This window comes from Narcine bancroftii, chromosome 12 (assembly GCF_036971445.1).
Source record: "Narcine bancroftii isolate sNarBan1 chromosome 12, sNarBan1.hap1, whole genome shotgun sequence".
Lineage (NCBI taxonomy): Eukaryota > Metazoa > Chordata > Chondrichthyes > Torpediniformes > Narcinidae > Narcine > Narcine bancroftii.
In genome coordinates this window covers 64645153-64672271 of record NC_091480.1, presented here as the reverse complement: position 1 = coordinate 64672271, position 27119 = coordinate 64645153, and the positions used below count along the sequence as shown (strand labels likewise).

The 27119-nt window shown below is 38.5% G+C and overlaps 1 protein-coding gene and 1 long non-coding RNA gene across 3 annotated transcripts in view; one reads left to right on the top strand and one right to left on the bottom strand.

Annotated features, from left to right (window-relative positions):
• lmbr1l (limb development membrane protein 1-like) overlaps window positions 1-27119 on the top strand; it is a 93781-nt gene that overhangs the window by 28528 nt on the left and 38134 nt on the right. For both annotated transcript variants that reach the window (XM_069906543.1, XM_069906544.1), the window contains exons 5-11: window positions 8411-8514; window positions 16864-16990; window positions 17259-17327; window positions 18204-18268; window positions 22628-22700; window positions 22931-23017; window positions 23095-23171. In XM_069906543.1, coding sequence (XP_069762644.1) covers window positions 8411-8514; window positions 16864-16990; window positions 17259-17327; window positions 18204-18268; window positions 22628-22700; window positions 22931-23017; window positions 23095-23171 — 602 coding nt within the window. The remainder of the gene's footprint in view (window positions 1-8410; window positions 8515-16863; window positions 16991-17258; window positions 17328-18203; window positions 18269-22627; window positions 22701-22930; window positions 23018-23094; window positions 23172-27119) is intronic.
• Window positions 26124-27119, bottom strand: part of LOC138747384 (uncharacterized) — a 34750-nt gene continuing 33754 nt past the window's right edge. Inside the window, exon 3 of the long non-coding RNA XR_011347465.1 lies at window positions 26124-26376. This is a non-coding gene — a long non-coding RNA (uncharacterized lncRNA). The remainder of the gene's footprint in view (window positions 26377-27119) is intronic.

Genomic DNA, 27119 nt, shown 5'->3' with positions numbered 1-27119 from the left:
TGCGCTCTCTCTCTCTCTCTCTCTCTGGTTTTTTTAAAAATTTTTATTTTTCACACCATAAATCACATTAACCATGGTACACACTTTTTCCTTTTCACACATATACAGTGCCATTTTCTTTCCCACCCCCCCTCCTCCCATCCCACCCTCCCTACCTCCCCCGTCCCATCCATTTAAGGTATAAAATCTAGAATACATTAAACCAGTCAGACAATGTTGTCATTCAATAAAAATACACCAGAAATTCTACAGAGTCCATTCTTTTCATTTCCTTTTCCTTCCGTTAACTTAGGTAATGATTGTCCCCGGTAGGTTTTCGCTATTGTATTTAATGTAAGGCTCCCATATTTGTTCGAATATTTCAATATTATTTCTTAAACTATATGTTATTTTTTCTAATGGAATACATTTATTCATTTCTATATACCATTGTTGTATTTTCAAATTATCTTCCAATTTCCAGGTTGACTTAATACATTTTTTTGCAACGGCTAGAGCTATCTTAACAAATCTTTTCTGTGCATCCTCCAAATCAATTCCAAATTCTTTGTTTTTTATGTTACTTAGGAGAAAGATCTCTGGATTCTTTGGTATATTGTTTTCTGTTATTTTATTTAATATCTGATTTAGATCTTTTCAAAATTTTTCTACTTTCTCACATGTCCAGATTGCATGAATTGTTGTTTCCATTTCTTTTTTACATCGAAAACATCTATCAGATACTGTTGGGTCCCATTTATTTAACTTTTGAGGTGTAATGTATAGCCTGTGTATCCAGTTATATTGTATCATATGTAACCTCGTATTTATTGTATTTCTCATCATTCCGGAGCATAACTTCTCCCATGTTTCCTTTTTTATCTTTATATTTAAATCTTGTTCCCATTTTTGTTTAGTTTTACCATTTGTTTCCTCATTCTCCTTTTCTTGCAGTTTAATATACATATTTGTTATAAATCTTTTGATTATCATTGTATCTGTAATCACATATTCAAGGTTACTTGCCTCTGGCAAACTCAAACTGCTTCCTAATTTATCCTTCAAGTAGGATCTCAATTGGTAATATGCCAGGGCTGTATCTTGAGTTATATTGTACTTATCTTTCATTTGTTCAAAGGATAAGAATCTATTTCCTGAAAAACAATTTTCTATTCTTTTAATCCCTTTTTTTTCCCATTCTCTAAAGGAAAGGTTATCTATTGTAAAAGGGAGTAACTTGTTTTGCGTCAATATTAGTTTTGGTAGTTGATAATTTGTTTTATTTCTTTCTACATGAATCTTCTTCCAAATATTGAGGAGATGATGTAATACTGGAGAACTTCTATGTTGTACCAATTTTTCATCCCATTTATATAATATGTGTTCAGGTATCTTTTCCCCTATTTTATCTAATTCTAATCTCGTCCAATCTGGCTTTTGCCTTGTTTGATAAAAATCTGATAGGTATCTTAATTGTGCGGCTCTATAATAATTTTTAAAGTTTGGCAGTTGTAAGCCTCCTTGTTTATACCATTCTGTTAATTTATCTAGTGCTATCCTCGGTTTCCCCCCTCTCCATAAAAATTTCCTTATTATTTTCTTTAACTCCTTGAAGAATTTCTCTGTCAGTTGTATTGGCAATACCTGAAATAAGTATAATATCCTTGGAAAAATGTTCATTTTAATACAGTTTATCCTTCCTATTAGTGTTAGTGGTAAATCTTTCCAATGCTCTAAATCGTCCTGTAATTTTTTCATTAGTGGATAATAATTGAGTTTATATAGTTGGCCGAGATTTTTGTTTATTTGTACACCTAGGTATCTTATTGCTTGCATTTGCCATCTAAATGGTGATTCCTTCTTAAATTTTGAGAAATCCGCATTATTCATAGGCATTGCTTCACTTTTATTTACGTTTATCTTGTAACCCGACACTTCTCCATATTCCTTCAATTTCTTATATAATTCTTTTATTGATAGTTCTGGTTCTGTTAAGTACACTATAACATCATCCGCAAATAAACTGATTTTATATTCCTTGTCTTTTATTTTTATTCCTTTTATATTATTTTCTGTTCTTATCAATTCTGCTAGTGGTTCTATAGCTAACGCAAACAATTGAAGGTGATAGCGGGCATCCCTGCCGTGTTGACCTGCTTAAGTTAAATTGCTTTGATACATGTCCATTTACTGTCACTTTCGCTAACGGTCCCTTATATAATGCTTTAATCCAATTAATATACTTCTCCGGTAAACTGAATTTTTGCAATACTTTGAACAAATAATTCCATTCTACTCTGTCAAAGGCCTTCTCTGCGTCTAAAGCAACTGCTACTGTAGGTGCTTTATTCCCTTCTACTGCATGAATTAAGTTAATAAATTTACAAATATTGTCTGTTGTGCGTCTTTTTTTGATAAATCCAGTTTGGTCTAAATTTACCATTTTCGGTACATACTCTGCTAATCTGTTTGCTAATAGTTTAGCTATTATCTTATAATCTGTGTTAAGTAAAGATATTGGTCTATATGACGCTGGTGTGAGTGGATCTTTCCCTTGCTTTAGTATTACTGTAATTATTGCTGTTTTACATGAATCTGGTAAGCTTTGTGTTTTATCAATCTGGTTGATTACTTCCAGGAGGGGCGGAATTAATAAGTCTTTAAATGTTTTGTAGAATTCTATTGGGAATCCATCCTCTCCTGGTGTCTTATTATTTGGTAATTTTTTCATTATCTCTTGTATTTCTACTATTCCAAATGGCTCTGTTAATTTATTTTGTTCCTCTATTTGTAGTTTTGGTAGTTCAATTTTAGTCAGAAATTCATCTATTTTCCCTTCTTTCCCTTCATTTTCAGTTTGGTATAATTGTTCATAGAATTCTCTAAAGTTTTCCTTAATTTCTTTTGGATTATATGTAATTTGTTTCTCTTTTTTCCTTGATGCCAATACCATTTTCTTAGCTTGTTCTGTCTTAAGCTGCCATGCTAGGATTTTGTGCGTTTTTTCACCTAGTTCATAATATTTCTGTTTTGTCTTCATTATATTCTTCTCCACCTTATATGTTTGTAGTGTTTCATATTTTATTTTTTTATCCGCCAATTCTCTTCTTTTAGTTGTATCTTCCTTCATTGCTAATTTTTTTTCTATATTTACTATTTCCCTTTCCAACTGCTCTGTTTCCTGATTATAGTCCTTCTTCATCTTGGTTACATAACTTATTATTTGCCCTCTAATGAATGCTTTCATTGCATCCCATAGTATAAACTTATCTTCCACTGATTCCGTATTTATTTCAAAATACATTTTTATTTGTGTTTCAATAAATTCTCTAAAATCCTACCTTTTAAGTAACATGGGGTTTAATCTCCATCTATACATTCTTGGAGGGATGTCCTCTAACTTTACTGTCAATATTAAGGGTGAATGGTCCGATAGTATTCTAGCTTTATATTCTGTTTTTCTTACTCTATCTTGCATACGAGCTGATAACAAAAATAGGTCTATTCTTGAGTATGTTTTATGTCTAGCCGAGTAATATGAATATTCCTTTTCCTTTGGGTGTTGTTTCCTCCATATATCCAAAAGTTACATTTCTTCCATCGATTTAATTATAAATTTGGTTACTTTGTTCTTTCTGTTAATTTTTTCCCCAGTTTTGTCCATATTTGAATCCAAATTCAGGTTGAAATCCCCTCCTATTAATATGTTCCCTTGCGTATCTGCTACCTTCAAAAAGATATCTTGCATAAACTTTTGATCTTCTTCGTTAGGTGAATATACATTGAGTAGATTCCAAAACTCCGAATATATCTGACATTTTATCATTACATATCTCCCTGCTGGATCTATTATTTCCTCTTCTATTTGAAATGGCACATTTTTACTAATTAATATAGCTACTCCTCTTGCTTTTGAATTATACGATGCTGCTGTTACGTGTCCTACCCAATCTCTCTTTAATTTCTTGTGCTCCAATTCAGTTAAGTGTGTTTCTTGCACAAATGCTATATCAATTTTTTCTTTTTTCAGTAAATTTAGCAGTTTCTTCCTTTTAATTTGGTTATGTATTCCATTAATATTTAAAGTCATATAGTTCAACGTAGCCATTTTATACTTTGTTTATCTTCCCTTTCCGTTTCTCCATCATTACCTTTCCTCCTTATCCATTTCTGTTTTCTTGTTTTAAACCCTTTATAAGACCACATTCCTAAAACATCAAACATTTTCCTTATTCTCCTATTTAAAACTTCTTTAGCCCCAATCTCCCCTTCCCCTCCTGAGTTGTCCTTTATCCCTTGTCGGACAACCACATCTCCCCTCTCCATTTGGATTTGCGAATTCACTCGCAAGCGTCAGCTGATTTTGCAGTGACCGCAACTCCTCCCCACACAGCACCCCCCCAGAAAAGATTTCACTTTTCATATGTAACAAAGGTCACTCTTTTAATTCCCTCCTTATTCCCTCTATTCCATTTCCTTCCCTTATTAATTCTTGTCTATACTATCTATATTTTCCTCTAAATACGGATACATTCATGTATGCACATTATACACACATATACCTCTTTACCCACATACATATAAATCGTGGTCATTTTTACTCTTATTACATATCTTCATCTCTCTGGTTGTTTTGTAGTTGTTCTGCAAATTTCCTTGCTTCCTCTGGATCCGAGAATAGTTTTTTTTCCATAAGATCGTTTTCGATGTATTGAACTCCTTTCTCTTCTGCAGGAGTTCAAAACTTATGTGTCTTTTTAGTTCGCAGTCTTTTGTACTCTCGTCACACGTCTTCATTCCTCAGTCTATTTTGTAATTGTTCTGCAAATTTTCATGCTTCCTCTGGATCCGAGAATAGTCTGTTTTGTTGTCCTGGAATAAATATTTTCAATACCGCAGGATGCTTTAGTATAAATTTATACCCTTTCTTCCATAAAATCGCCTTTGCTGTATTGAACTCCTTTCTCTTCTTCAGGACTTCAAAACTTATATCTGGATAAATGAAGATTTTTTTGCCCTTTGTACTCCAGTGGCTTGTTGCCCTCTCTTACTTTTTCCATTGTCTTCTCCAGTACCTTTTCTCTTGTAGTATATCTTAGGAATTTTACTAAAATAGATCTTGGCTTTTGTTGTGGTTGTGGTTTAAAGGCCACTGCTCTATGTGCCCTTTCTATTTCCATTTCTTGCTGTAGTTCTGGACATCCTAGGATCCTGGGGATCCAATCTTTTATAAACTCTCTCATATTCTTGCCTTCTTCATCTTCCTTAAGGCCCACTATCTTTATGTTATTTCTTCTGTTATAATTTTCCATTATATCTATTTTCTGAGCTAACAGTTCTTGTGTCTCTATAACTTTTTTATTAGATTCCTCTAATTTCTTTTTTAAGTCCTCTACCTCCATTTCTACTGCTGCTTCCCGCTCTTCCATCTTGTCCATTCTCTTTCCCATTTCTGTTAAGGTCATATCTATTTTATTCATTTTCTCTTCTGTATTGTTTATTCTTCTTCTTAAATCATTAAATTCTTGCGCTTGCCATTCTTTAAATGACTCCATGTATTCTTTAATAAGAGAAAGTATATCCTTTATCTTGCCTTTCCCTTCTTCTTCTATTTCACTGTACTCTTCCTCTTCCTCTTCTTCTTCCTCTGGGTTGGCCATCTGTTGTTTCTTTGTTGCCCTTTTCTTCTCTTCTTTCTTGTTTTCGTTATCTTCTATGTTCTCCTCTTGCTGCAGGTGTTCTGCAGCTGTCATTGCCGGCTGTGGAGATCGACTCCCCAGCTGGTCACCCCTCCCGTCGGTGTGTTTTTTTGTATGCGCGGTTGCGCGCTTTTACTCGGCTCAGCGAGCCATTTTTGTAGTCCACTTTCTACCGACCTGAGGGAGCGGGTTTCTCTCTCCACCGCGGGCCTCTTCGAACAGGTAAGGCCTTCTTCTTCTTCCGTTGTCTTCTCTTCCTCTCTTACCGTTGATTTCGATTTTTCTTTTTTCGTCGCCATCTTCTTTCCACCTTTATACTCACTTTTCTTTAATTTTTATTTTTGTGCCTTTGTGTTTTCCTTTGTTTTTTCCGACTTTTCTGGAGAGGGCTGGAGTTCACCGTCCGGCCACTACTCCATCACGTGACTCCCCCCTCTCTCTCTGGTTGAGCTCATTTTTTATTGTGCTGTATATAATGCTTAATTATCTTATAATTAGCCATGATTAATTTTGTTTAAATACAAGATCATAATACATTGATCAAGATTTAGTAAATTGAATGCAAAGTTTATATCTTTTTAATCTTTTGTTTCTTTCACATTCCTGCACTCACGCAAAAACGTTATTAATGCGTCAGTACTTGGTCCTTGGATAGTCCATGTCGCTTTTACACTGGGATAATCGACACAAAAGGCATCAGGTGACTCCTGGGATGCTACACCCTACCTAGGCGGTCTATCCACAGGGGTATTTGATGTGTGCATGCTGATTAAGGAGCTTTCACACTGGCCCCTTAACTTGTATATTGGCCGTTAATTACAAGGATAAGGGGCCAGTGTGAAAGGAAGGGGCTTTTGTCTGCCTTATGGCAGGCAGAAGGCACTTTCGTGTAATATTACGTTCTGTGTTATCACATAGGAACATAGGAAGTAGGAACAGGAGTAGGCCAAAAATGACCCATCGAGCCTGCTCCGCCATTCAATACGATCATGGCTGATCTAATTTATGACCTAACTCCACCTACCTGCCTTCTCCCCATATCCCCTAATTCCTCTATCATGTAAAAATTTATCTAACAGAATTTTAAATATGTTTAATGAGGCAGCCTCAACCACTTCCCTGGTTAAGGAATTCCAAACATTCACTACTCTCTGGAAAAAACTATTTTTCCTCATCTCTGTCCTAAATCTACTCCCCCGAATCTTGAGATTGTGCCCTCTCATTTTAGTTTCCCTGGCCAGCTCAAAAAACCTTCCTACATCTATCCTATCCATACCCTTCATAATCCTATATGTTTCTATAAGATCTCCTCTCATTCTTCTGAACTCAAGCGAATACAATCCTAGACGATTTAATCTTTCATCATAAGTCAACCCCTTCATCCCAGGGATCAACCTAGTAAACCTCCTATGGACCGCCTCCAAAGCCAGTATATCCTTCCTCAAATATGGAGACCAGAACTGGACACAATACTCCAGGTGCGGTCTCACCAGTACCTTGTACAGTTGCAACATTACCTCCCGACTTCTGAATTCAATTCCTCTAGCGATGAAGGCCAACATTCCATTTGCCTTCTTAATAACCTGCTGCACCTACAACCTAACTTTTTGTGATTCATGCACAAGCACTCCCAAGTCCCTCTGCACTACAGCATGCTGTAGTTTTTCACCCTTTAAATAATATTCAGCTCTTTTATTTTTCTTGCCAAAGTGGATAACCTCACACTTATTAACATTGTACTCCATCTGCCAGACCTTTGCCCACTCATCCAGCTTAACTATATCCCTCTGCAGACTCTCCACATCCTCATTACAATTTGCTGTTCCACTCAATTTGGTGTCGTCCGCAAACTTGGCTACACTACATTTTGTCCCCTCCTCCAAGTCATCAATGTAAATGATGAACAGTTGTGGGCCTAGCACCGACCCCTGCTGCACCCCACTTACCACTCTCTGCCAACCTGAAAAACTCCCATTTATCCCGACTCTCTGCCTCCTGTCAGACAACCAATTTTCGATCCATGCCAATATACTTCCCCGGACTCCACTTTCCTGTAACTTACTGAGAAGTCTCTTGTGCGGCACCTTATCAAACGCTTTCTGGAAATCCAAATATACAACATCAACCTGTTCCCCTCTATCCACCGCACCCATTATATCCTCAAAGAATCCTAACAAGTTTGTCAAACAAGATCTTCCCTTTCTAAAACCATGCTGCGTCTGCCTGATTGAACCCTTACGTTGCAAAAGTTTCACTATTTCATCTTTAATGATGGCTTCAATGACAATAAAGAATAAACAAATCTTGAATCATTTAAACTGTCTGCTTGCAGATGGGGGAAAGGACATGGACAGAATTGGGAAACAGGAATGGTTACAAGAATAGGTGTTTTAGATTGGATAAGCACCTCCAGCAATACATCCAAATGGAGTTAGAAACCTGGGATTTGATCCAAATTGTGCAATAGTTGTCATTTTTCTAAAAGATTTCAAAATCTGTGACCTACCACAGTGGCTGCAAATCAAATAATTTATTGATCTAATTTTCCTCACTCTATTTAGGTTTCAGGTACTACTTTTATGGTTATTTTGGATAATTAAGCTATTTTGGAATTTAAAGCATTAGGGCAGCCACTAGTTGTGTGGTAGGGGGATTTAAGTTTAATCTTATCCTCACTGATAATTCTGTGGAGAACTGTTATTCGACAGATAATGTATCTCTTCTCTGTGCAGGCCTGTGGAACCTTGTTTTCCTCTTTTCCAACATCTCTCTGGTTTTTCTGATGCCGTTTGCATACTTCTTCACTGAATCTGAAGGATTTACTGGCTCAAAGAAGGTGAGAAAGGATGCAGATCTACTGTAAAAACCTGAAATGCTCGTAATAATTGGCAACAATTTTTTTAAAGGTTTGCTCCCTGAAAGAAAATTGGGGATTATGATAGACAACTTCAAGCTGAACACAGAGATAATTTCAGATTTGCTGCATCACATAGGAAGTTGGAGAAACATTAAATTAACTTTGATTGAATTCAGCCTGTTTAATCGCATCGTGACGCTGACATATTGCGTCAGTTCAACTGACCGAAAAATGTTTTGCTGCTGATTTTTGTTTGTACTCAGCATCTGATGCCTTTCATGTCAGTGTCCCATGATAGTCGGCCAACATTGATGGATTCCAGTTGCCCCGATACTGTTTTGCCATGGTCACAATGTCCTGATGAAACCTTTCACCATGTTTGTCACTGACTGCACCAAGATCAGCAGAAAATGAATTTTCAATGACATGTTGCACTTCAGGGTTTTTTCTGCTTGACGTAGACTTCAAATATGACAGGAAATCACAAAAATAGGTTATATCTAAAAAACGGTACATGATAGGAAAATTTTGTGATAATTTTTCATGACCAGCAGCCCAAATTCCATAAAATATACCCAGAAGTGTCCAGAGTTAGCTGTGAATACACTGATCATAATCAAAATTATTTCTTTAAAATGGCTGTTACTTTAATTGGAATGGTGTGGTTGATTTTGGCAGGGAACTAGTTGTGATTATTGAACAGTAAGTGTGAATATACCACAATTGACTAGATGAATTTTGTTATCTTTCAACTTGAGCTGAGGTGAAGTTCTTCACGAGAGACCAGAATTGGCACAGCAGATAAGTTGCGTGGGCAGGATAGGTTCAGGGAGAGGTGAGAGATATGAGATAGTGGTAGGTGTGTGGCGTCTTGGAGATCAAGAAATCTGCTGGCTTGTTGAAATGCATGTTGAAAGTGGGAGTGGAAAAGGGAGATGACAAGGAGGAGCCACGTGATGGAGTAGTGTCAGTAGGGGAATACCAGCCCGCTCCAGAAAAGAAGAAAAAAAGTGAAGAAAAGACAAAGTTCAATAAATACAAAATATAAGAAATAAAAGATAAAGTAGTAGAGAAAAGAAAGAAAATGGCACCCAAGAAAGAAAAGGTAAAAACAATGGAGGAAAAAATAAGAAAAGACGCCGGAAAAGAAAGAAGCCCTTACCTGCACGAAGAAACAGGGAGCCGTGGAGAAGAGCGCCCAATCTCAGAGGTTGGTGACGGCCCCGCGGAGTCATGACCTCCCGACTGCTGGACTGCAAAAATGGCTCTCTGAGCCAAACAAAAGTGCGCAACCGTGCATGTGAGAGGAGTCGCGCGTGCGTAGTGCGCAAACTAAGGAGAAGGAGAACACTGACAGGAGGGGGACTCAGCCGAGGAGTGGGCAACCACAGCACGACCAGCTGAGGGATGCCCAACACCAGGGCTCTCAGCTGGAAGAAGAGGAAAGTGGCAGGAGAAGCAATGAAAGGAAAGAAGAGCAGCAGCAGGAGGCTCAGATGAGCAGCTCAGAAGAAGAGGACCAACAGCAAGAAGCCAAGCAAGAAGAAGCCCAGCAAAGTGAGACAAACAACTCATCAGGAAAGTCAGAAGAGACACAGATACAAAGAAGAGAAAAAGAAGGCACAAATACAGGTACAGACACAGAAGAAGAGGAAGAAGAAAACCAAGATCTTCACAGAAATAGAAGGTAAAACAGATGGACAGAATATAGATAAAGCTTTTTTTTCAAGAAAAAAATGAGAGCATTAAAAGAATGGTTGTCATTAGAATTCAGTACAATTAAAAGAAAAATGAAAAGAACAGAAGATAAAGTGAATAGATTAGAGCTGGTCATGACAGAAATAGGGAAAAGAGTAGAAAATGTGGAAGAACGAGAAACGGCTGTAGAAATGGAAGTAAATGACTTAAGAAGAAAATTGGAAGAAAGTGATAAAAAAAGTTAGACACACAAGAGTTGTTAGCTCAGAAAATTGATATGTTGGAAAATTATAGTAGGCGAAACAACATAAAAATAGTGAGCTTAAAGGAAGATGAAGGCAAAGATATGAAGGAATTTATTAAAAAATGGATCCCAAAGGTCCTGGGAATGACAGAAATGCAATAAGGAATGCAAATAGAAAGGGCACACAGAACACTAGCTCTGAAACCACAGACACATCAAAAATCAAGATCCATTGTAGTAAAATTTTTGAGATATACGACAAGAGAAAATAACTGGAGCAGGCAAGGAATAAAATTAGAGAAGACAATAAACCATTGGAATACAAGGGTCAAAAATATTTTTTTACCCAGACATAAGTTTTGAACTTAAAAAAGAGGAAGGAGTTTAATACAGCAAATCGATCCTATGGAAAAAAGGTTATAAATTCATATTAAGACATCCAGCCGTACTTAAAATATTTATCCCTGGGGAGCAAAACAGACTGTTCTTGGATCCGGAGGAAGCACAAGAATTTGCAGAACGCTTACAAGACAGAAGGAGAGATGAAGAGATGTAACAAGAATGAAGAACGGCGATTAAAATATATATATATATAAAGATGTAAAAATAATGTATATGTAAGAACTAAAGAAGGGAAAGAGAAGGGAAGAAAGGAAGTAAGGGGAAAAAAGGGAGAACTTTGTTATATGTTTTTTTTAAAAAGTGTTTTCTGGGGGGGGGGGTTGGGGAGGAGAGAATAACCGTCACTGCAAAATCAGTTGATGCGAGCAGGTTCGCAATCCAAATGGAAAGGGGAATTGTGGTTGCCCGGCAAGGGATAAGGGGCAACTCAGAGAGGGGGCGATATTTGGGATTAAGGGAATATTGGATGTGGGAGTTGTTAGAGTATTTTATGTTTTAAATGTGTTATACATTGAGTTTAAAAAGGGAAAATTGAGAGATGAAAATGGGGAAAAGGGGGATGGTGGTGGTGAGGAAGCGGAAATGAGGTGTAAACAGGATATGAGATGGCCATGTTGAACTATTTGACTATAAACATTAATGGAATACATAACCAAATTAAAAGGAAGAGGCTATTAAATTTACTGAAAAAAGAAAAAAATAGATATAGCATTTGTGCAGGAAACGCATCTAACTGAAGTGGAAATTAAAGAATTAAAGAGAGACTGGGTAGGACACGTAGCGGCAGCATCATATAATTCAAAAGCTAGAGGTGTAGCTATATTAATAAATAAAAATGTACCAATCAAAATAGAGGAGGAAATAATACATCCAGCAGGGAGATATGTAATGATAAAGTGTCAGATATATTCAGAATTTTGGAATTTGCTCAATATATATGCACCTAATGAAGAGGATCAAAAGTTTATGCAAGATTTTTTTTTTGAAGATTGTAGATACACAAGGAAATATATTGATAGGAGGGGATTTTAACCTTAATTTCAATCCAATGTTGGATAAAACTGGACAAAAGACTTGCAAAAACAATAAAGTGGCCAAATTTATGGTTAAATCAATGCAGGAAATGAAACTTATGGATATATGGAGGAGGCAGCACCCAAGAGAAAAGGAATACTCATATTATTCAAGTAGGCATAAAATTCGGCCCATATTCAAGGGAGAGTTAGGAAAACTGAATATAAAGCTAGATTACTATCTGATCATTCACCCCTGTTATTAACAATAGAGCTGGAGGACATCCCACCAAAAACATATAGATGGAAGTTAAACTCCATGTTACTTAAAAGGCAGGAATTTAGAGAGTTTATTGAACGCCAAATTAAAACATATTTTGAAATAAATACGGAATCAGTGAAAGACAAATTTATATTATGGGACGCAATGAAAGCCTTCATTAGAAGGCAGATAATAAGTTATGTAACTAAGATGAAAAAGGATTACAATCGAGAAATAGAGCAGTTGGAAAGGGGGATAGTAAGTAAAGAAAAGGAACTAGTAAAAAGGGATGATATAACAAAAAGGAAAGAATTGGCGGACAAAAAAATAAAATACGAAACATTACAAACTTATAAGGTGGAGAAGAACAAAATGAAAATAAAGCAAAAGTATTTCGAACTAGGAGAAAAAACACATAAAGTATTAGCCTGGCAACTTAAAACAGAACAAACTGAAAGAACTGTATTGGCATCAAGGAAAAAGGATAAACAAATTATATATAACCCAATAGAGATTAATAAGAACTTTAAGGAATTTTATGAACAATTATACCAAACTGAGAACAAGGGGAAAGATGATAAAATAGAAGAGTTTTTAAGCTAAAATTGAACTGCCGAAATTGCAAGAGGAACAAAACAAACTGATAAAACCATTTGAAACGAGGAAGTACAGGATATATTAAAAAAGCTGCCGAACAGTAAAACGTCTGGAGAGGATGGATTCCCAATAGAATTCTATAAAACATTTAAAGAGTTATTAATTCCTCCTCTCCTGGAAGTAATGAACCAGCTAGAAGAAACACAAAACTTGCCAGATTCATGTAAGACAGCAATAATTATAGTAATACCAAAGACAGGGAAAGATCCACTAACACCAGCATCATAAAGATCAATATCTCTGCTTAATTCAGATTATAAGATAATAGCAAAATTATTAGCAAACAGATTGGCCGATTGGGTACCAAAAATAGTAAAACAAGATCAAACTGGATTTATTAAGAAAAGATGAACAGCGGACAATGTCTGTAAATTTATTAATCTAATTCATGCAGTTCAAGGAAATAAGAAGCCAACAGTGGCTGTTGCTTTAGACGCAGAAAAAGCCTTTGACAGGGTAGAATGGAATTATTTATTCAAAGTATTACAGAGGTTCAATCTGCCAGAAAAATATATTAATTGGATTAAAGCATTATATAATGAACCATTGGCGAAGGTAACAGTAAATGGATATGTATCGAACCAATTTAAATTAAGTAGGTCAACTAGGCAGGGATGTCCATTATCCCCCTCACTGTTCGCTTTAGCAATAGAACCATTGGCAGAACTGATGAGAACAGAAAATAAAATAAGAGATAAAAATAAAGGAGGAGTATAAAATCAGTTTATTTCCAAATGACATCATAGTATACGTAACAGAACCAGAAATATCAATAAAAGAACTACATAAGAAATTGAATGAATATGGAGAAATATCGGGGTACAAGATCAACGCAAATAAAAGTGAAATGATGCCACTGAGTAATGCAGAATTTAAAAAAGAATCACCATTTAAATGGCAAACACAAGCAATCCGATACCTAGGTACAAGGTATTAGGTTAGATAATAATTTAAGCCCATTGTACAAATTAAATTATCAGCCACTAATAAAGAAATTGCAAGAAGACTTAGAACATTGGAAGGAATTACCGCTAACATTGATAGGAAGGGTAAACTGCATTAAAATTAATGTCTTCCCAAGGATACAATACTTATTTCAATCGTTACCAATTCCCTTAACAGAGAAATTCTTCAATGAACTAAAGAGAATAATAAAGAAATTCTTGTGGAAAGGGGGGGGGAACCGAGGATAGTGTTAGATAAATTAACAGAGAGGTACAACCAAGGTGGTTTGCAGTTACCAAACTTTAAAAATTATTATAGAGCCGCACAATTAAGGTATTTCTTTAGATTTTTACCAGACAAGGGAAAAACCAGACTGGACTAAGATAGAACTAGATAAAATAGGGGAGAAGGTACCAGAACATATACTTTATAAGTGGGATGAAAAGCTGGTACAATATAAAAGCTCACCACTATTGCATCATTTACTCAATATATGGAATAAAATTCACTTAGAAAGGAAAAAATGAATTACTAAATACCAAAATTACTATTGACATAAAATTCACTAATCCCTTTTACAATAGATAACCTTTCCTTTAGAGAATGGGAGAGAAAAGAAATTAAAAGAATAGAAAATTGTTTTTTGGGAAATAATTTATTAACATTTGAACAGTTGAAGTACAAATATGGAATAACTCGTGGTATAATATTTGCATATCATCAACTGAAAGCTTATTTAAAGGATAAATTGGGAAACAGACTGAGATTACCAGAAGGAAGCAGCTTTGAATATGTGATTACAGACACAATGATCATTCAAAGATTTATAATGAACATGTACATTAAGCTGCAAGATAACGAAAAGGATGAAATAAGCTATAAACCCAAACAAAAGTGGGAAAAGGATTTAAACATAAAGATAAAAAATGAAACATGGGAAAAATTATGTTCTGGAACTATGAAGAATATAATAAACACAAGGTTATACATGATACAGTATAATTGGTTACACTGGTTATATATCACACCCCAAAAGTTTTTTAAAAATGGGATCCAACATTATCAGATAGATGTTTTTGCTGTAAGAAGGAAATGGGAACAACAGTACATGCAATTTGGGCATGTGAGAAAGTGAAAATGTTTTGGGAAGATCTAAGTCTGATATTAAATAAAATCACAAAAAAACAACATACCCAAAAATCCAGAGATCTTTCTTCTAAGTAATATAAGAAGTAAGGAATTAGGCCTCAAATTGGATAAAGCACAAAAAAGATTTATTATGATAGCCTTAGCAGTAGCAAAAAAATGTATAATGTCAACTTGGAAAATGGAAGAGAGCCTGAGAATACAGCAATGGTACATGGAAATGAATAAATGTATTCCATTGGAAAAAATAACATGTAATTTAAAAAATAAAGTCACATTATTTGAACAAATTTGGGATCCATACATGGAACATAACAGAGAGGGCTTGCCTTGGATCTCCACCCCCTAAAATGATAAGAAGACAATACTACTTGATCCAGTGTGTAAAAGTAGATGACACATTTTTCTTGTTTATTTTTCATTGTGTGATGACATTGTTTAATGGTTTTATTGTATTATATATGTTGAATGTTTATTGGTTTTGGACGGGGGTGTGAAGGGGAGAGGGAAGGTCGAAGGAATAAAAGGGAGGAAATGCCACTGTGTATATTTAATGAGAAACATTTGTGTATATTTTGGTTGATGTAGTTCACGGTTTGAAAAATAAATAAAAAAATTTAAAAAAGAAAAGGGAGATGACACTTGGTGCGACAAGAAATTTTGACAAGGGAGAAGGGGTCCAGATCATGCCCTCTTCCAGTACGGCCCAGAGATGAATGTGTTTGATAATGTCTTATGAGGTTTTGCATTTGCACATAACTTAGATTATGTGGAAATAGACAGGTTTACTATCTTGATGAGCCCTTTTCAGGCAAATGATGGCTCTCAATCAATAGTCATCCTTCGGTTCGAAGAAGACATGTTATTGTGCAGTCCACATGTTATTGTGGACACGAAGGTGACTTTGTAGCCCCAGTCTGGAAAAGCAGAGTCTAGCACAACGGGGGCATTGGAAGTCCATTTTTGTAATAACTGTGGCTGCTGCTTTTTGATGCCGCTCACAGTTTTCCACCAATCAATAGAAACCTTAACAATCAGGGTTGAGATCATCATGAACTACAGTGCAGAAACCGGCCCTTCTAGTCTGTGCTGAACTGTTATTCTGCCTCGTCCCACTGACCTGCACCCAGTCCATAGTCCTCCATACCCCTCCCATCCATGTCCCTGTCCATTTTTTGTAATTAATTTATTCATTCACAATTTTTTAATTAAAAAAAACATAATTAAAGCAGACATTTGTGAATGTTGTTTTGTTTCAATTTTTTAGTATTTAAAGCTAAGTGTGCTTTAAATTTTCATGTTACCAATTAAGAAATTTAACAAAAGCGATGAAGGCATAATTTTCTGCCATCCTTCAGCTGGACATGTTTTGAGTCAGAACTATGTGGGATGTTAACATTTAACTTGCTTGTCCATTGTCACCCTGTTGTGTAACTGGAGCCTTTCTTGCTCTGTTACCCATTGCAACTTGAGGATTCCATCAATGAAATAAAAAGTTAGCTCCTCCATCTACTGATGGTTTGCTCCCTGCAAGACTTGTTGGCAGTTCCTACAGCTGATCAGGTTACTTAACCAACACCCCTTTCAATTAAGCCTAGCAGCACCATCCACCATGATAAATATTGGTCATAATGAAGAAATCTCTCGGTCTCCAGTTTCATCGAATGTCTAAACCTTCACTACCTCACACCTGTAACCATCTATTTTGTTTTTATCCATGTGCTTGTCTAAGAGTCTTTTAAATGCCCCTATTGTACCAGCCTATACCACCACCCTGGCAATGCATTCTGGGCACCCACAACTCTCTTTTAAAAAAAAATTGATGTGTCCCATAAACTTTTCTCCCTTCACTTTTTACAGACAATCTCATGTGTTTGCTGTTGTTTTCAGTTTAAGCACAGTATTTGGCGTTAAAATGCAAACCCAAACTTAAATTGATCTTTTATCCCCCTCCAAAACAGGGAGTTATGGCTCGAGTCTATGAAACATTTGTTGTCCTCTTTCTTCTGACCCTCTTGGTATTCGGCATTGTCTGGGTAGCATCTGCAATTATCAGTAGTGATGCAACGAGTCGAGAATCTCTGTATGGTGAGTATCTCATGAAAACTTAGACGGAGGAAAAATAGCAGCCAGAACTGTAGTTTCTTGTAATCCTTCTGTAATCGGAGACTGATTTGGAGAATTAGCCATTCTTCTCAAACTCCTGATACTTTGAGATAGAGCTATGCACATTCTTGACTGGGCAGTTCCAGATGATACGGCTGCTCTATTTGAAAAGTTGAGATTTACCGCCTTTTCTGTGACTTGTGCTCCTGTATTCTAATGTGGATTCTCTTTCTCCCCGACCCCCCAACAGATCTGTGGGATTATTACCTTCCATACCTGTACTCTTGCATCTCTCTATTTGGAGTGCTACTTCTCCTCTGTGAGTAACTCCCGGATAAAACTATTGCCAGTATGTCTCTGATTTGTATGCCTGACAGCATTTAAAAACAACTTTTTAAAATGAATTTGCATTTATTTGTGTGCTGGGATTATGGAGCTTTGGTCAAACAGGTTGTATGTGGTGTATCTCATTTAACTGATGTATCTCTTTGAACTTTTGAAGTATCACTAAAAGTTTGATACTTTTCCCCCTTTTTTATGCAGCCAATTGTTGTAATAGTTTTGGTTTTAGAATTATTTTTGAATATTTGACAGCTAAAATAAAGTAGAAATGCCTTCAAATACTTGTGTTTTAACGATGAAATTCTTACACTGATTTTGAACTAACCTGCCTCCTCAATCTCACAGAAACATCTGTAATGTGTAGGATTGGCAAGCACACTTTACCCAGTGCAGTGGACCTCCATCTCCTTTTAAAAACGACGGGTTAATGCAAAGTTGAGCAGTAAATGGAAGGTTTACCGTGATCATGGCTGATTGTGCACCTTGTCCGTGCCTGACCGATCTCCATGTCCCTTGAGTTTCTCGGAGACGGCAAGCTTGTCAATCTCTGCCTTGAATGTGCTGGACAACGAAAGCTCTGCAGCTCTCTGAGGTCTATGCCGATTCACCAATGAATGAAGAAATTCTTGTGTCCTGAGTAACTGACTACTTCTCCATAGACTTGCACCTGGTGGTAGACTCCAACCTCTGGCATCTTTCCAATCAACTCCTTTTTAAAAAAAAACAAAAATTGCACATCTCCATGAAGTTTCCTCCCAACCTTCTTAACTGTAGTGAGCATCGGCTGATTTTTGAAGTGGTCTGAATAAAATGAAAAGGTTTTTTGATTTTCACAATTGACTTCTCTTGACAGTGTGCACTCCTTTTGGCTTGTCCCGAATGTTCACCGTCACTGGGCAGCTGCTCGTAAAACCCAAGGTGAGCAACCTCTCAACTCATGTTCTTTCTATTTGTTTTTTTCCTGATTTCTGGGTGGTAATTGGGAACATGGATCACTTTCAATTTCAGTGCAAGGACTTTACCAACCCAACCATTGTCTGACTGAAATAAAAACACAAAATGCTAGTCAGCAAGTCTGTGTGGTCTAAAGGAAAAACACGACACTGGAGAAACTCAGCAGGTCAAACAGTGTACATTATACAGCAAAGATAGATACAACCAATGTTTCGGGCTTGAGCCCTTCATCAAGGTGTGAGCAAAATGTGGACTGGCATTCAAACAAAATAGGGGAGGGGCAGGGGGAGGAACACGGTCCTACGGGCAGGTGGTAATAGGTTGATGAGGGAGAGCCCACCAGCAAACTGGGAGGGGGGATGGCTCTGTGAATGGAGAGGGAAGGGGGTGGAGAGCTGGAGGAAAGGACAGAAGGATGGGGAAGGGAGGGAGAGTGGGGAGTAGGTTAGCAGAGACCGGAGAAGTCAACATTAATGCCACCTGGCAAAAAAATCAAGTGTTGTCCCTCCAATTTACAGGTGGTCTTGGTGGGATAGTACATGAGGCCATGGACAGACATGCAAGCGTGGCAGTGAGCACAGAATTGAAGTGGTTGGCCACTGGGAGATTCCTGTCACTGATACAGACAGAATGAAGGGCATTCTCCAACCGGATGGCATTAACATCAACTTCTCTGGTTTCTGGTCATCTGCTCTTCATTCTCCTTCCCTTCCCCATTTCCTCTGTCTTTCCTTTAGCTATCCACCCCCTCTCTCTCTATTCACAGAGCCATCCCGCCCTCCCCCTGTTTGCTGGTGTGCTCTCCCTCCCTTATCCCCCTATTACCTCCTGACTGTGGGACTGTGCTCCCCATTCCCTCCACCCCCCTCCCCATTATTTTGTTCCGATGCCTCCTGACATTTTTCCATACCTTGATGAAGGGCTCAAGCCTGAAACGTTGGTGACGTCTCTTTATCTTTGCTACATAAAGGACACTGTTTGACCTCTGAGTTTCTCCAGCATTGTGTTTTTACTTCATCCAAAGTGTCTGCAGACTTTCATGTTTTCCTTCTGAGTGGTCTAAATGTAAACCACTCATTTGACTTTGTACATGTGTTATTTTCATTTACCCACTAATTATTGAAGGAACACTGAAACATTGTCTTCAGCTTTGAATGTTCTTGCTTTTGTCTTTTTTAACCTTTGTCCTCTTTTACACATTCCTGCCCCCCCCCCCCTTGCTGGCTTCATTCTTCATTCTCATTCCCCCTTTAGTTCTATCTGTCTTTCACCTCTCCTCTCAGTAGTTGCCATTATATCAACATTATAACTCTTCTACTGATCACCCTCCATCAGCTGTCTCCAGCTCCACTCTGGATGACTTGTCTTCTTCCGCCTGACCCCTCCCTCCCTCTCTCTCCCCCCCCCTCCCTCTCTCCCTTCCTCCCCCCCATCCCTTTGTCTGGCATCTGCCAATCAACTATCCTTGTCTCCCCTCACCCTCTCTGTTATCATTCACCAATATTACTGATTAGTGAAGGGTTCCATTCTTTTTCTCCCACTGATGTTGCTCGATCCACTGATCCTCCAGCAGATTGTTGCTCCAGATTCCAACAGTCACAGTCTCCTGTTGTTCCAGAACCCAAGGATGTTAGCTTAGTGAGCAGTGCTCTTCCCCCTTGCTCATGGGTTTAACTCCCACTCTAGAAACTCTAATCTGCCATAGTGCCACCCTGAAGAGTGTTGCCCTGTGAGAAGTGTTATTCACAAAGTACAATTTGGGATGTAACAATTCTTGAGTTTCTTTTCAACGATAAATTGGGAAGTTCTCCCTTGTGCCCTTGATAATATTTATTCTCCAGCACTGTTTTATTTGGGAATAAAAGAAGAATTTCTGTCTCCTCCCCACATAGAATCTTGCTGTATATAAGGCTATGGGATTGCTACATGATTGGAACAAGTGCACTGCATGTTTTGCACCAAGAACCAAAGAAGGCTGTTTCATCAGGTTGTACTTGTACAATCGGATGATAATAAACTTGAACTTCAAAAGTACTTGGGAGTGCCCTAAAGTTCTGATTCTGCTTCAGGTTGAAGAATAAAAAGTTTTGAAATGCAAAATTTCATAGCAGGCTCAAACTTTCAACATCCGTGATAAATAGAACATCAAACGTTCCAGCACACTACAGGCTCTTTGACCCACAATGTTGTGCTGACTTATACAAACCTGCTCAACAAACTAAACCTTCCCTACCTTACAGTCATAATCCTTTTTTTTTTGCAACCACGTGCCTGTCCCAAGAGTTTTTTTTAAGTGTCACTATCGCACCAGCTTCCAATGCCACCCCTGGCAATGCATTCCAGGCACCCACTATTTTAAAAAAAACTTAACCATGATGTCTCCCCTATACTTTGCTCCCCTTGCACTGTCCTCTGGGTTTTGCTGCTCTCGCCCCAGGAAAAAGATGCTGGTTGTCCACCGAACACTATACCTCTCAATCCTGTAGACCTTCATTAAGTCGCCTCTCATCCTTCTTCACTCCAAAGAGAAAAACGCAAGCTCTGTTAACTTTTCCTCACAGGATGTGTTCTCCAGTCCAGGTAACATCCTGGTAAATTGCCTCTATATCCTCTCTAAACCTTCCACATACTTCATGTAATGAGGTGACCAGAACTGAACGCGATATTCTAAGTAATGTGGAATATAAATAGACATTTTGAAGGCTATTCAAGGAAGGCCTATACATAAAAATAGTTGTTTTAAAGTTGGCTCTGCTCCAACAGAAGTTATTCTCCAATGCAAGTGGAGCATTCAGTATCTCTTGCTTCTCTTTCTCCTATTGTTATGGCTGCTGAACAATGCTCATGGTGACTCTTTCTTTGCCTTACAGCAGGCAGTGGTTGAAGTATATCATGTATATTAAATTTTTAATGTATTATTACATGACGATAAAAGGAACCTTTGAATCCTTTGGTGCAAAGGGTTTTGCAACACATTGGGGACAATTTGCAGCAGACAATTAGTGCATTTTAGGATGCAGCAGAAAACCAGAGCACCTGCGGGGAAACGCACGCACTCCCCAGGAGAATCTGCAGACTGCACTGGATGTCAGGACCGAACCCATGTCACTGTGCCAGCTAGGCTGCCCTTGAAGGTACAGTGCAACAATTTGATTTCAAGCCGACACTGCAGCGGACAGTCGCTGCTTTGTCTCCATGAACCAGACTTTGCATGCCGCTTGACTCCGAGTAAAGCTGATGACCCCACTGAGAATCTATCAGGGGACTACCTTGTTCTGTCTTAGCCCATCACCGCTTGACATCTTTGCTGCTCTTGGATTCCGCTATTCCAGTCCCTGCTTTGACTGGCCTCCTGACATTACCCTCTATAAACCTCTGCTCACCCACCCATCTCTTGTATCCTAGTTTACACTCTGTCCCAATTGTTCATCAGTCTTTCTCTGCTCACCCGACTCCTGATCCACAAATGTTTTGAATTGAAAATGCTCACCCTTGTTTTCTTTATCCCTCCATAGCATCGGATCTTTAAGTCCTATCTTTGGATCTCTGCACCTCTCCCACTTTGGGCCATTTTGATTTTCCAATTTTTTTTTCTTCATCATCTGATCTTTTGCTGCCCCAGGCCCAAATCTCAGAATATCCTTGCATCGACCTCTCCAACTCTAGTCCTTGAAGACTCTCCTTTTTAAAACTTCAGCTTGTCTTTTGGCCATCTTTAATTGCTGCATTCTGATGGTCCAATGTGATCTATTTCATGCACCGGTGATGTAGCTTGGGGCCCACCTACTGCATTCAGGTTCAAGTTTATCACCTGACTGTACATGTACAATCTGATAAAGCAGCATCTCCAGAGCATGGTGCACACACAGTACGCAGTACAAAATGATTCTTGGATGATTTTCTCAGTTACAGGACGCTTCATCCGTCTCACAGCCTGCAGGAAGAAGCTGTTCCTTAGCCTGGCCACCCTGATTTTGATGCTCCTGAACCTCTTTTGTGATGGTAGTGGTTGATGGAAAGGGTCTTCTATAATTCCTTCAGCCCTGTTTAAGCAATGTTCCGAGTTAATGTCGTCTATAGAGGAATGGGAGACCCCAGTGATTTTCTCAGTTATTTTGATGATCCTCTGTATAGAAGAATGTCCACAGCTTTATCTCAAAGTATCCGGTCTGATGCTTTCCACAGAATGGCGCTGCAAGACACGGCACTCAATTCTGCTCCTGTAAAAGGTTGTCAAAATGGAGGCTGGAGCTAAAGATGCTTTATAAATGTCAGTTGTTCAAGGTAGAGAGAATACTGATTTCATCTTTCCTTTGCTTTCAGGTTTTGGAGGATCTAGACGAACAGCTCAACTGTACACGATTTGAAGAGGCAGCTATTGTACACAAGTTGAATGGTATGGAAAGAAAAAACTTGGGTACACGGCTATCAATGAACATGAATAAGCTCTGCTGGATTTAATATCCATTTCTTTGTGTTCAGTACAGATAATTAATGCGTGTGTGTAATATCACACATTTTAGTGTGTGCTGATATGTATGTAGATAGACAAATATATAAATACAATTTATTTATTTATCTTGAAGCATAATGGTTACCAATGAATCTCTTTTGTTCTGGTGATAGGCAACTTCTCATCCTGCTGGGTGTTTTTCAGCGTAGAATCTCTCAAACATCAGTTCCACAGTATACATGCCAGGAGGCTTAAATTGGGTAAGGAAAATTTTGAGTCTGCATGAGTGCAAGCGTGTTTAACCCTGCACACCTAACAGGAAAATCTCTTCCCACAGAAATGAGGAGAAGAGCATCACCGTGGCAAAGCAATCTGGGCTATCCATTGGCCATGCTGCTGCTTCTCACTTTAACAGTAAGTGTTTAAATGACCTTTTTTTTTGAGATGAAGGAATTCCACCCACTTACCTGCCCCAACATAATGAGTGCAAACGTTAGCCTCGTCTTCCTTGGCCATTCTTCATGTAAAAAGGAAAAAGGTCTCATTATTGTCATGTAACACTACATTTAGAATGTAACATACATGAAATTCTTTAACTTTGTCTACCGTAAGGAAGACAGAGAGTCACCACTTTGTCCAGCGCCCCTCACAGAAATGAGGCCCAGAGAAGAATGAACTGACGGCCCCTGGTTTCCAAGACAAGTGCTCCAACCACTGAACCTTTGATGGGACATTCTTTGAATTTTTTTTAAACCAATAATATAAATTATTTACACCCATAATGTCAGTTATATCTATACATTCTTATCAATGTACATTTTTTACATTTGTTCTTTAAATATCCTGTTGCCACCTCTGTGACACCTTGTTGTTTCTCTCTCCATCCCCCCACGCCCACCCCACTGTTGATTGTGCATTCTTGGAATAGCACATTTCCATCCACATTCCAATTATGTGAAGGGCAAACACCCAAAAAGACATGGTTCACATTCCAGTCCAACACACACCTCCCCCAAATTGGGAATGTAACATACTCAACCATATTTTGTTTGCTTGTACAGAAGTGTCGATCACCCAGGATGATTAATTAGTGTTCTTTAAATTTAGTCATATCGCACAGCAACAAGCCATTTTGGCCCACGAGCCTGTGCCACCCAATTAACCTCCTACACTCCCGGTACATTTTTAATGGTATGATGAAACCAGAGCCCCCGAGGAAAACCCACAGACACAGGGAGAACGTACCAACTCCTTACAATGCGGGATTTGAATCCCGATTGTTGGCGCCATAACAGCATTGTGCTAACCGCTACACCAACCGTGCCACCCTCTATGCCAACCATGCTGCCCTAGTTCTGCAAACAATTTTAATGCTTTGTAACTAAATGCAGTGAACCATTTGAATATCACCTGGATACAGCAGTTCGTGTTCTGCTTTGACCTTGTTGCCATTGGTGGTTTAAGAGAATTCAAAACTTTGCAAAATGTCCTTATAATCTTACCAAGGTTGAACTGTGTGTATTCTTCTGTAATATCTTAAAAGCATTCTTAAGCCTACGTAGAGTTTGCACAATTGAATAAATTATCAAGGTAATCAGCTGCAGCATTTTCTCGCAATTAGGAAGGTCTGGAATGCTTTAACTAACATCTGATAAATGCAACTACTTTGAACCCTTGATTCCAAAAGGGTCGTGTTGCTGAGAAGTTTAAATACAAATGCAGGGTTTTGATAAATTTTCCTTTTGAATCAATAAGCTTTCCTTTTGTAATTTTGCATTCTTCCTGGCTGTGACATTGCAGAGTGGTCACCATGTAGCAGTTCTATGGTGGGGAGGGTGTGGATTTCACGTTATCAATATGGTGCATGGCAGAACACCCCTGTGCAAAGAGCAGGGCTTAATTATTGCAAAGAAATAATTCAGGATCTGATTACACAGCAGTTTTCTGCTTTGGTTAAAGGTTCTCTCATAAGGCTTTCACCCTCCCCTTCCTTCTTCTTACCCCCCCCCAGCACCCTGACTTCGGCTCCACAGTTTCCCTCAAGCTGAGCATCAACCATTGTTAACATTAGATATTTCACATTTTGTGTCTGCTGGCTCACTTGCTTCAGGAGTGATTGTTCGCTTTGATTTTTTAAAATTGTGCTTGTCAGATTCAGATTTATTGTCCAAGTACGTACATGATATCACATATCACCCTGAGATTCTTTTTCCTGTGGGCCAGGCAGAATTACCACTTATTGGTAGTGCAAAAAAAAACTATACACAACATACACATGTAAACAAATAAAGAAATGTAAACAAACTGACTGCAATACTGTGAGCCCAAGCCCAGAAAATTCTGCTTCACATCAAAGGGCTCATTTGAGATTTTCTGTTTTTGACATCCAGCACAGTAATAGGCCTTTCCAGCCCACGAGCCCACACTGCCCAAATACACCAATTAACTGGCACCCTGGTACGTTTTGAACGGTGGGAAGAAACTGGCGCCCCCGGGGAAAACGCACGGAGAGAACGTACAATTTCCTTACAGTGCAGGATTCGAACCCCAGTCCCGATCGCTGGCGCTGTAATAGTGTTGCGCTAACCACTACGTCAACCACGCCGCCCTCTGTTTGTTAACCTTTGGTACAAACCTGTGGCTCTGCATGAGCCAGAAATTGCACATTACTCAACCTATAAAGTTCCTTCTCAATTTTGGAAATGAACTCGGTCAATTCAGATATGATTTGGTGCTTTCCCCAACACCCCCTCCCCTTCCGAGTTTTCCATGAAGAAAGTGTAAGCAGTGCACCAGCAACAAGTCCCTTCAATGTGCAGTTAAATTGAGGGTTAAACCATGCTGGAATATGTCACCTTTGATTTCCGTTTGAGGTTGGGGGTGGAGCTATGTTGAAATGTCTCACCTTGAATTTCTCTGCTTGGAAGTATTGTTTTGACACCCTTGGACATGGCTCCAACTTGATGTGCTGTTAAATGCTAAAGATAATGACTTGATGTATTGCTAACTGCTGAAGATAATGTGCAAGACTAGCTACAGCCACACCTTGATGAAGGGCTCAAGCCTGAAATGTCGGTTCTGTATCTTTACCTTTACTACATGAAGGACACTGTTTGTCCTGCTTAGTTTCTCCAGCATTTGTGTGTTTTTTTTTCATTTAACCACGGTGTCAACAGAATCCTGTGTTTTACCCCTACAGCTACACACTTGTTTGCCACACACTTGTCACTGTCTATAACTACAGTGTTCTCCATAATGTTTGGGACAAAGACACTTTTTTTTCTATATTGCCCCTATTTTAAATTTGTAATCAAACAATTCACCTGTAATTAAAGTGCACATTTCAGATTTTATTCATTTGTGTACATTTTGGTTTGACCATGTAGAAATTACAGCACTTTTTATACATGGTGCCCTGAAATGGGGGGACTATAATGTTTGGGACATTTGGCTTCACAGCTGTTTGTGATTACTCAGGTATGTTTAATTGCTTCATTGGAGCAGGTAGAAGAGAGCTGGACTGGCTTCGAAGCTTTTGATCACCTTTCGAGTCTGTAGTTGCCATTTTTCAACGAGGACCAGAGTTGTGCCAATGAAAGTCAAAGAAGCCATGATGAGGCTGGAAAACAAGAATAAAACCGTTTGAGACATCACCCAAACCTTAGGATGACCCAAATCAACAGTTTGGAACAGACTCAATGGGCCGAATGGTCTACTTCTGTTCCTTTAATACCAAGTCTGCAGTGTGAGTGTCCTGGTGAACTCAGTAATCACAAAGGGACTGGTAGGCCAAGGAAGATCTCCACGGCTGATGACAGAAGAATTCTCATCTCAATGAAGAAAAGTCCCCAAATGCCTGTCCGACAGGTTGGAAACTCTTCAGGAGGCAGGTGTGGATGTGTCAATGGTGACTGTCCGAAGCAGACTTCATGAACAGAAAGACTTCCATGTCTTTCAATTACTACAGGATGCAAACCACTAGTTAGCCTCAGAAACAGGATGGCCAGATTACTGTTTGCCAGCAAGAATTTTAAAAACCTGCAGAATTCTGGAAAATGGTCTTGTGGATGGATGAGACCAAGATTAACCTGTATCAGAGTGATGGCAAGAGCAAAGTGTGGAAGTGTAAAGGAACTGCCCAAGATCCAAAGCACATCATCTCATCTGTGAAACATGGTGGTGGGGGTGTTATGGCCTGGGCATGTGCACTGGGGCACTTATCTTCATTGATGATGTAACTGCTGATGGTCAGTCGCAAATGAATTCTGAGATGGATAGAAACATCTGCTCCTGTTTGCGCAAATCCCTCCAATCACATTGGACAGCGCTTTATCCGACAGCAAGACAATGACCCCAAATAGA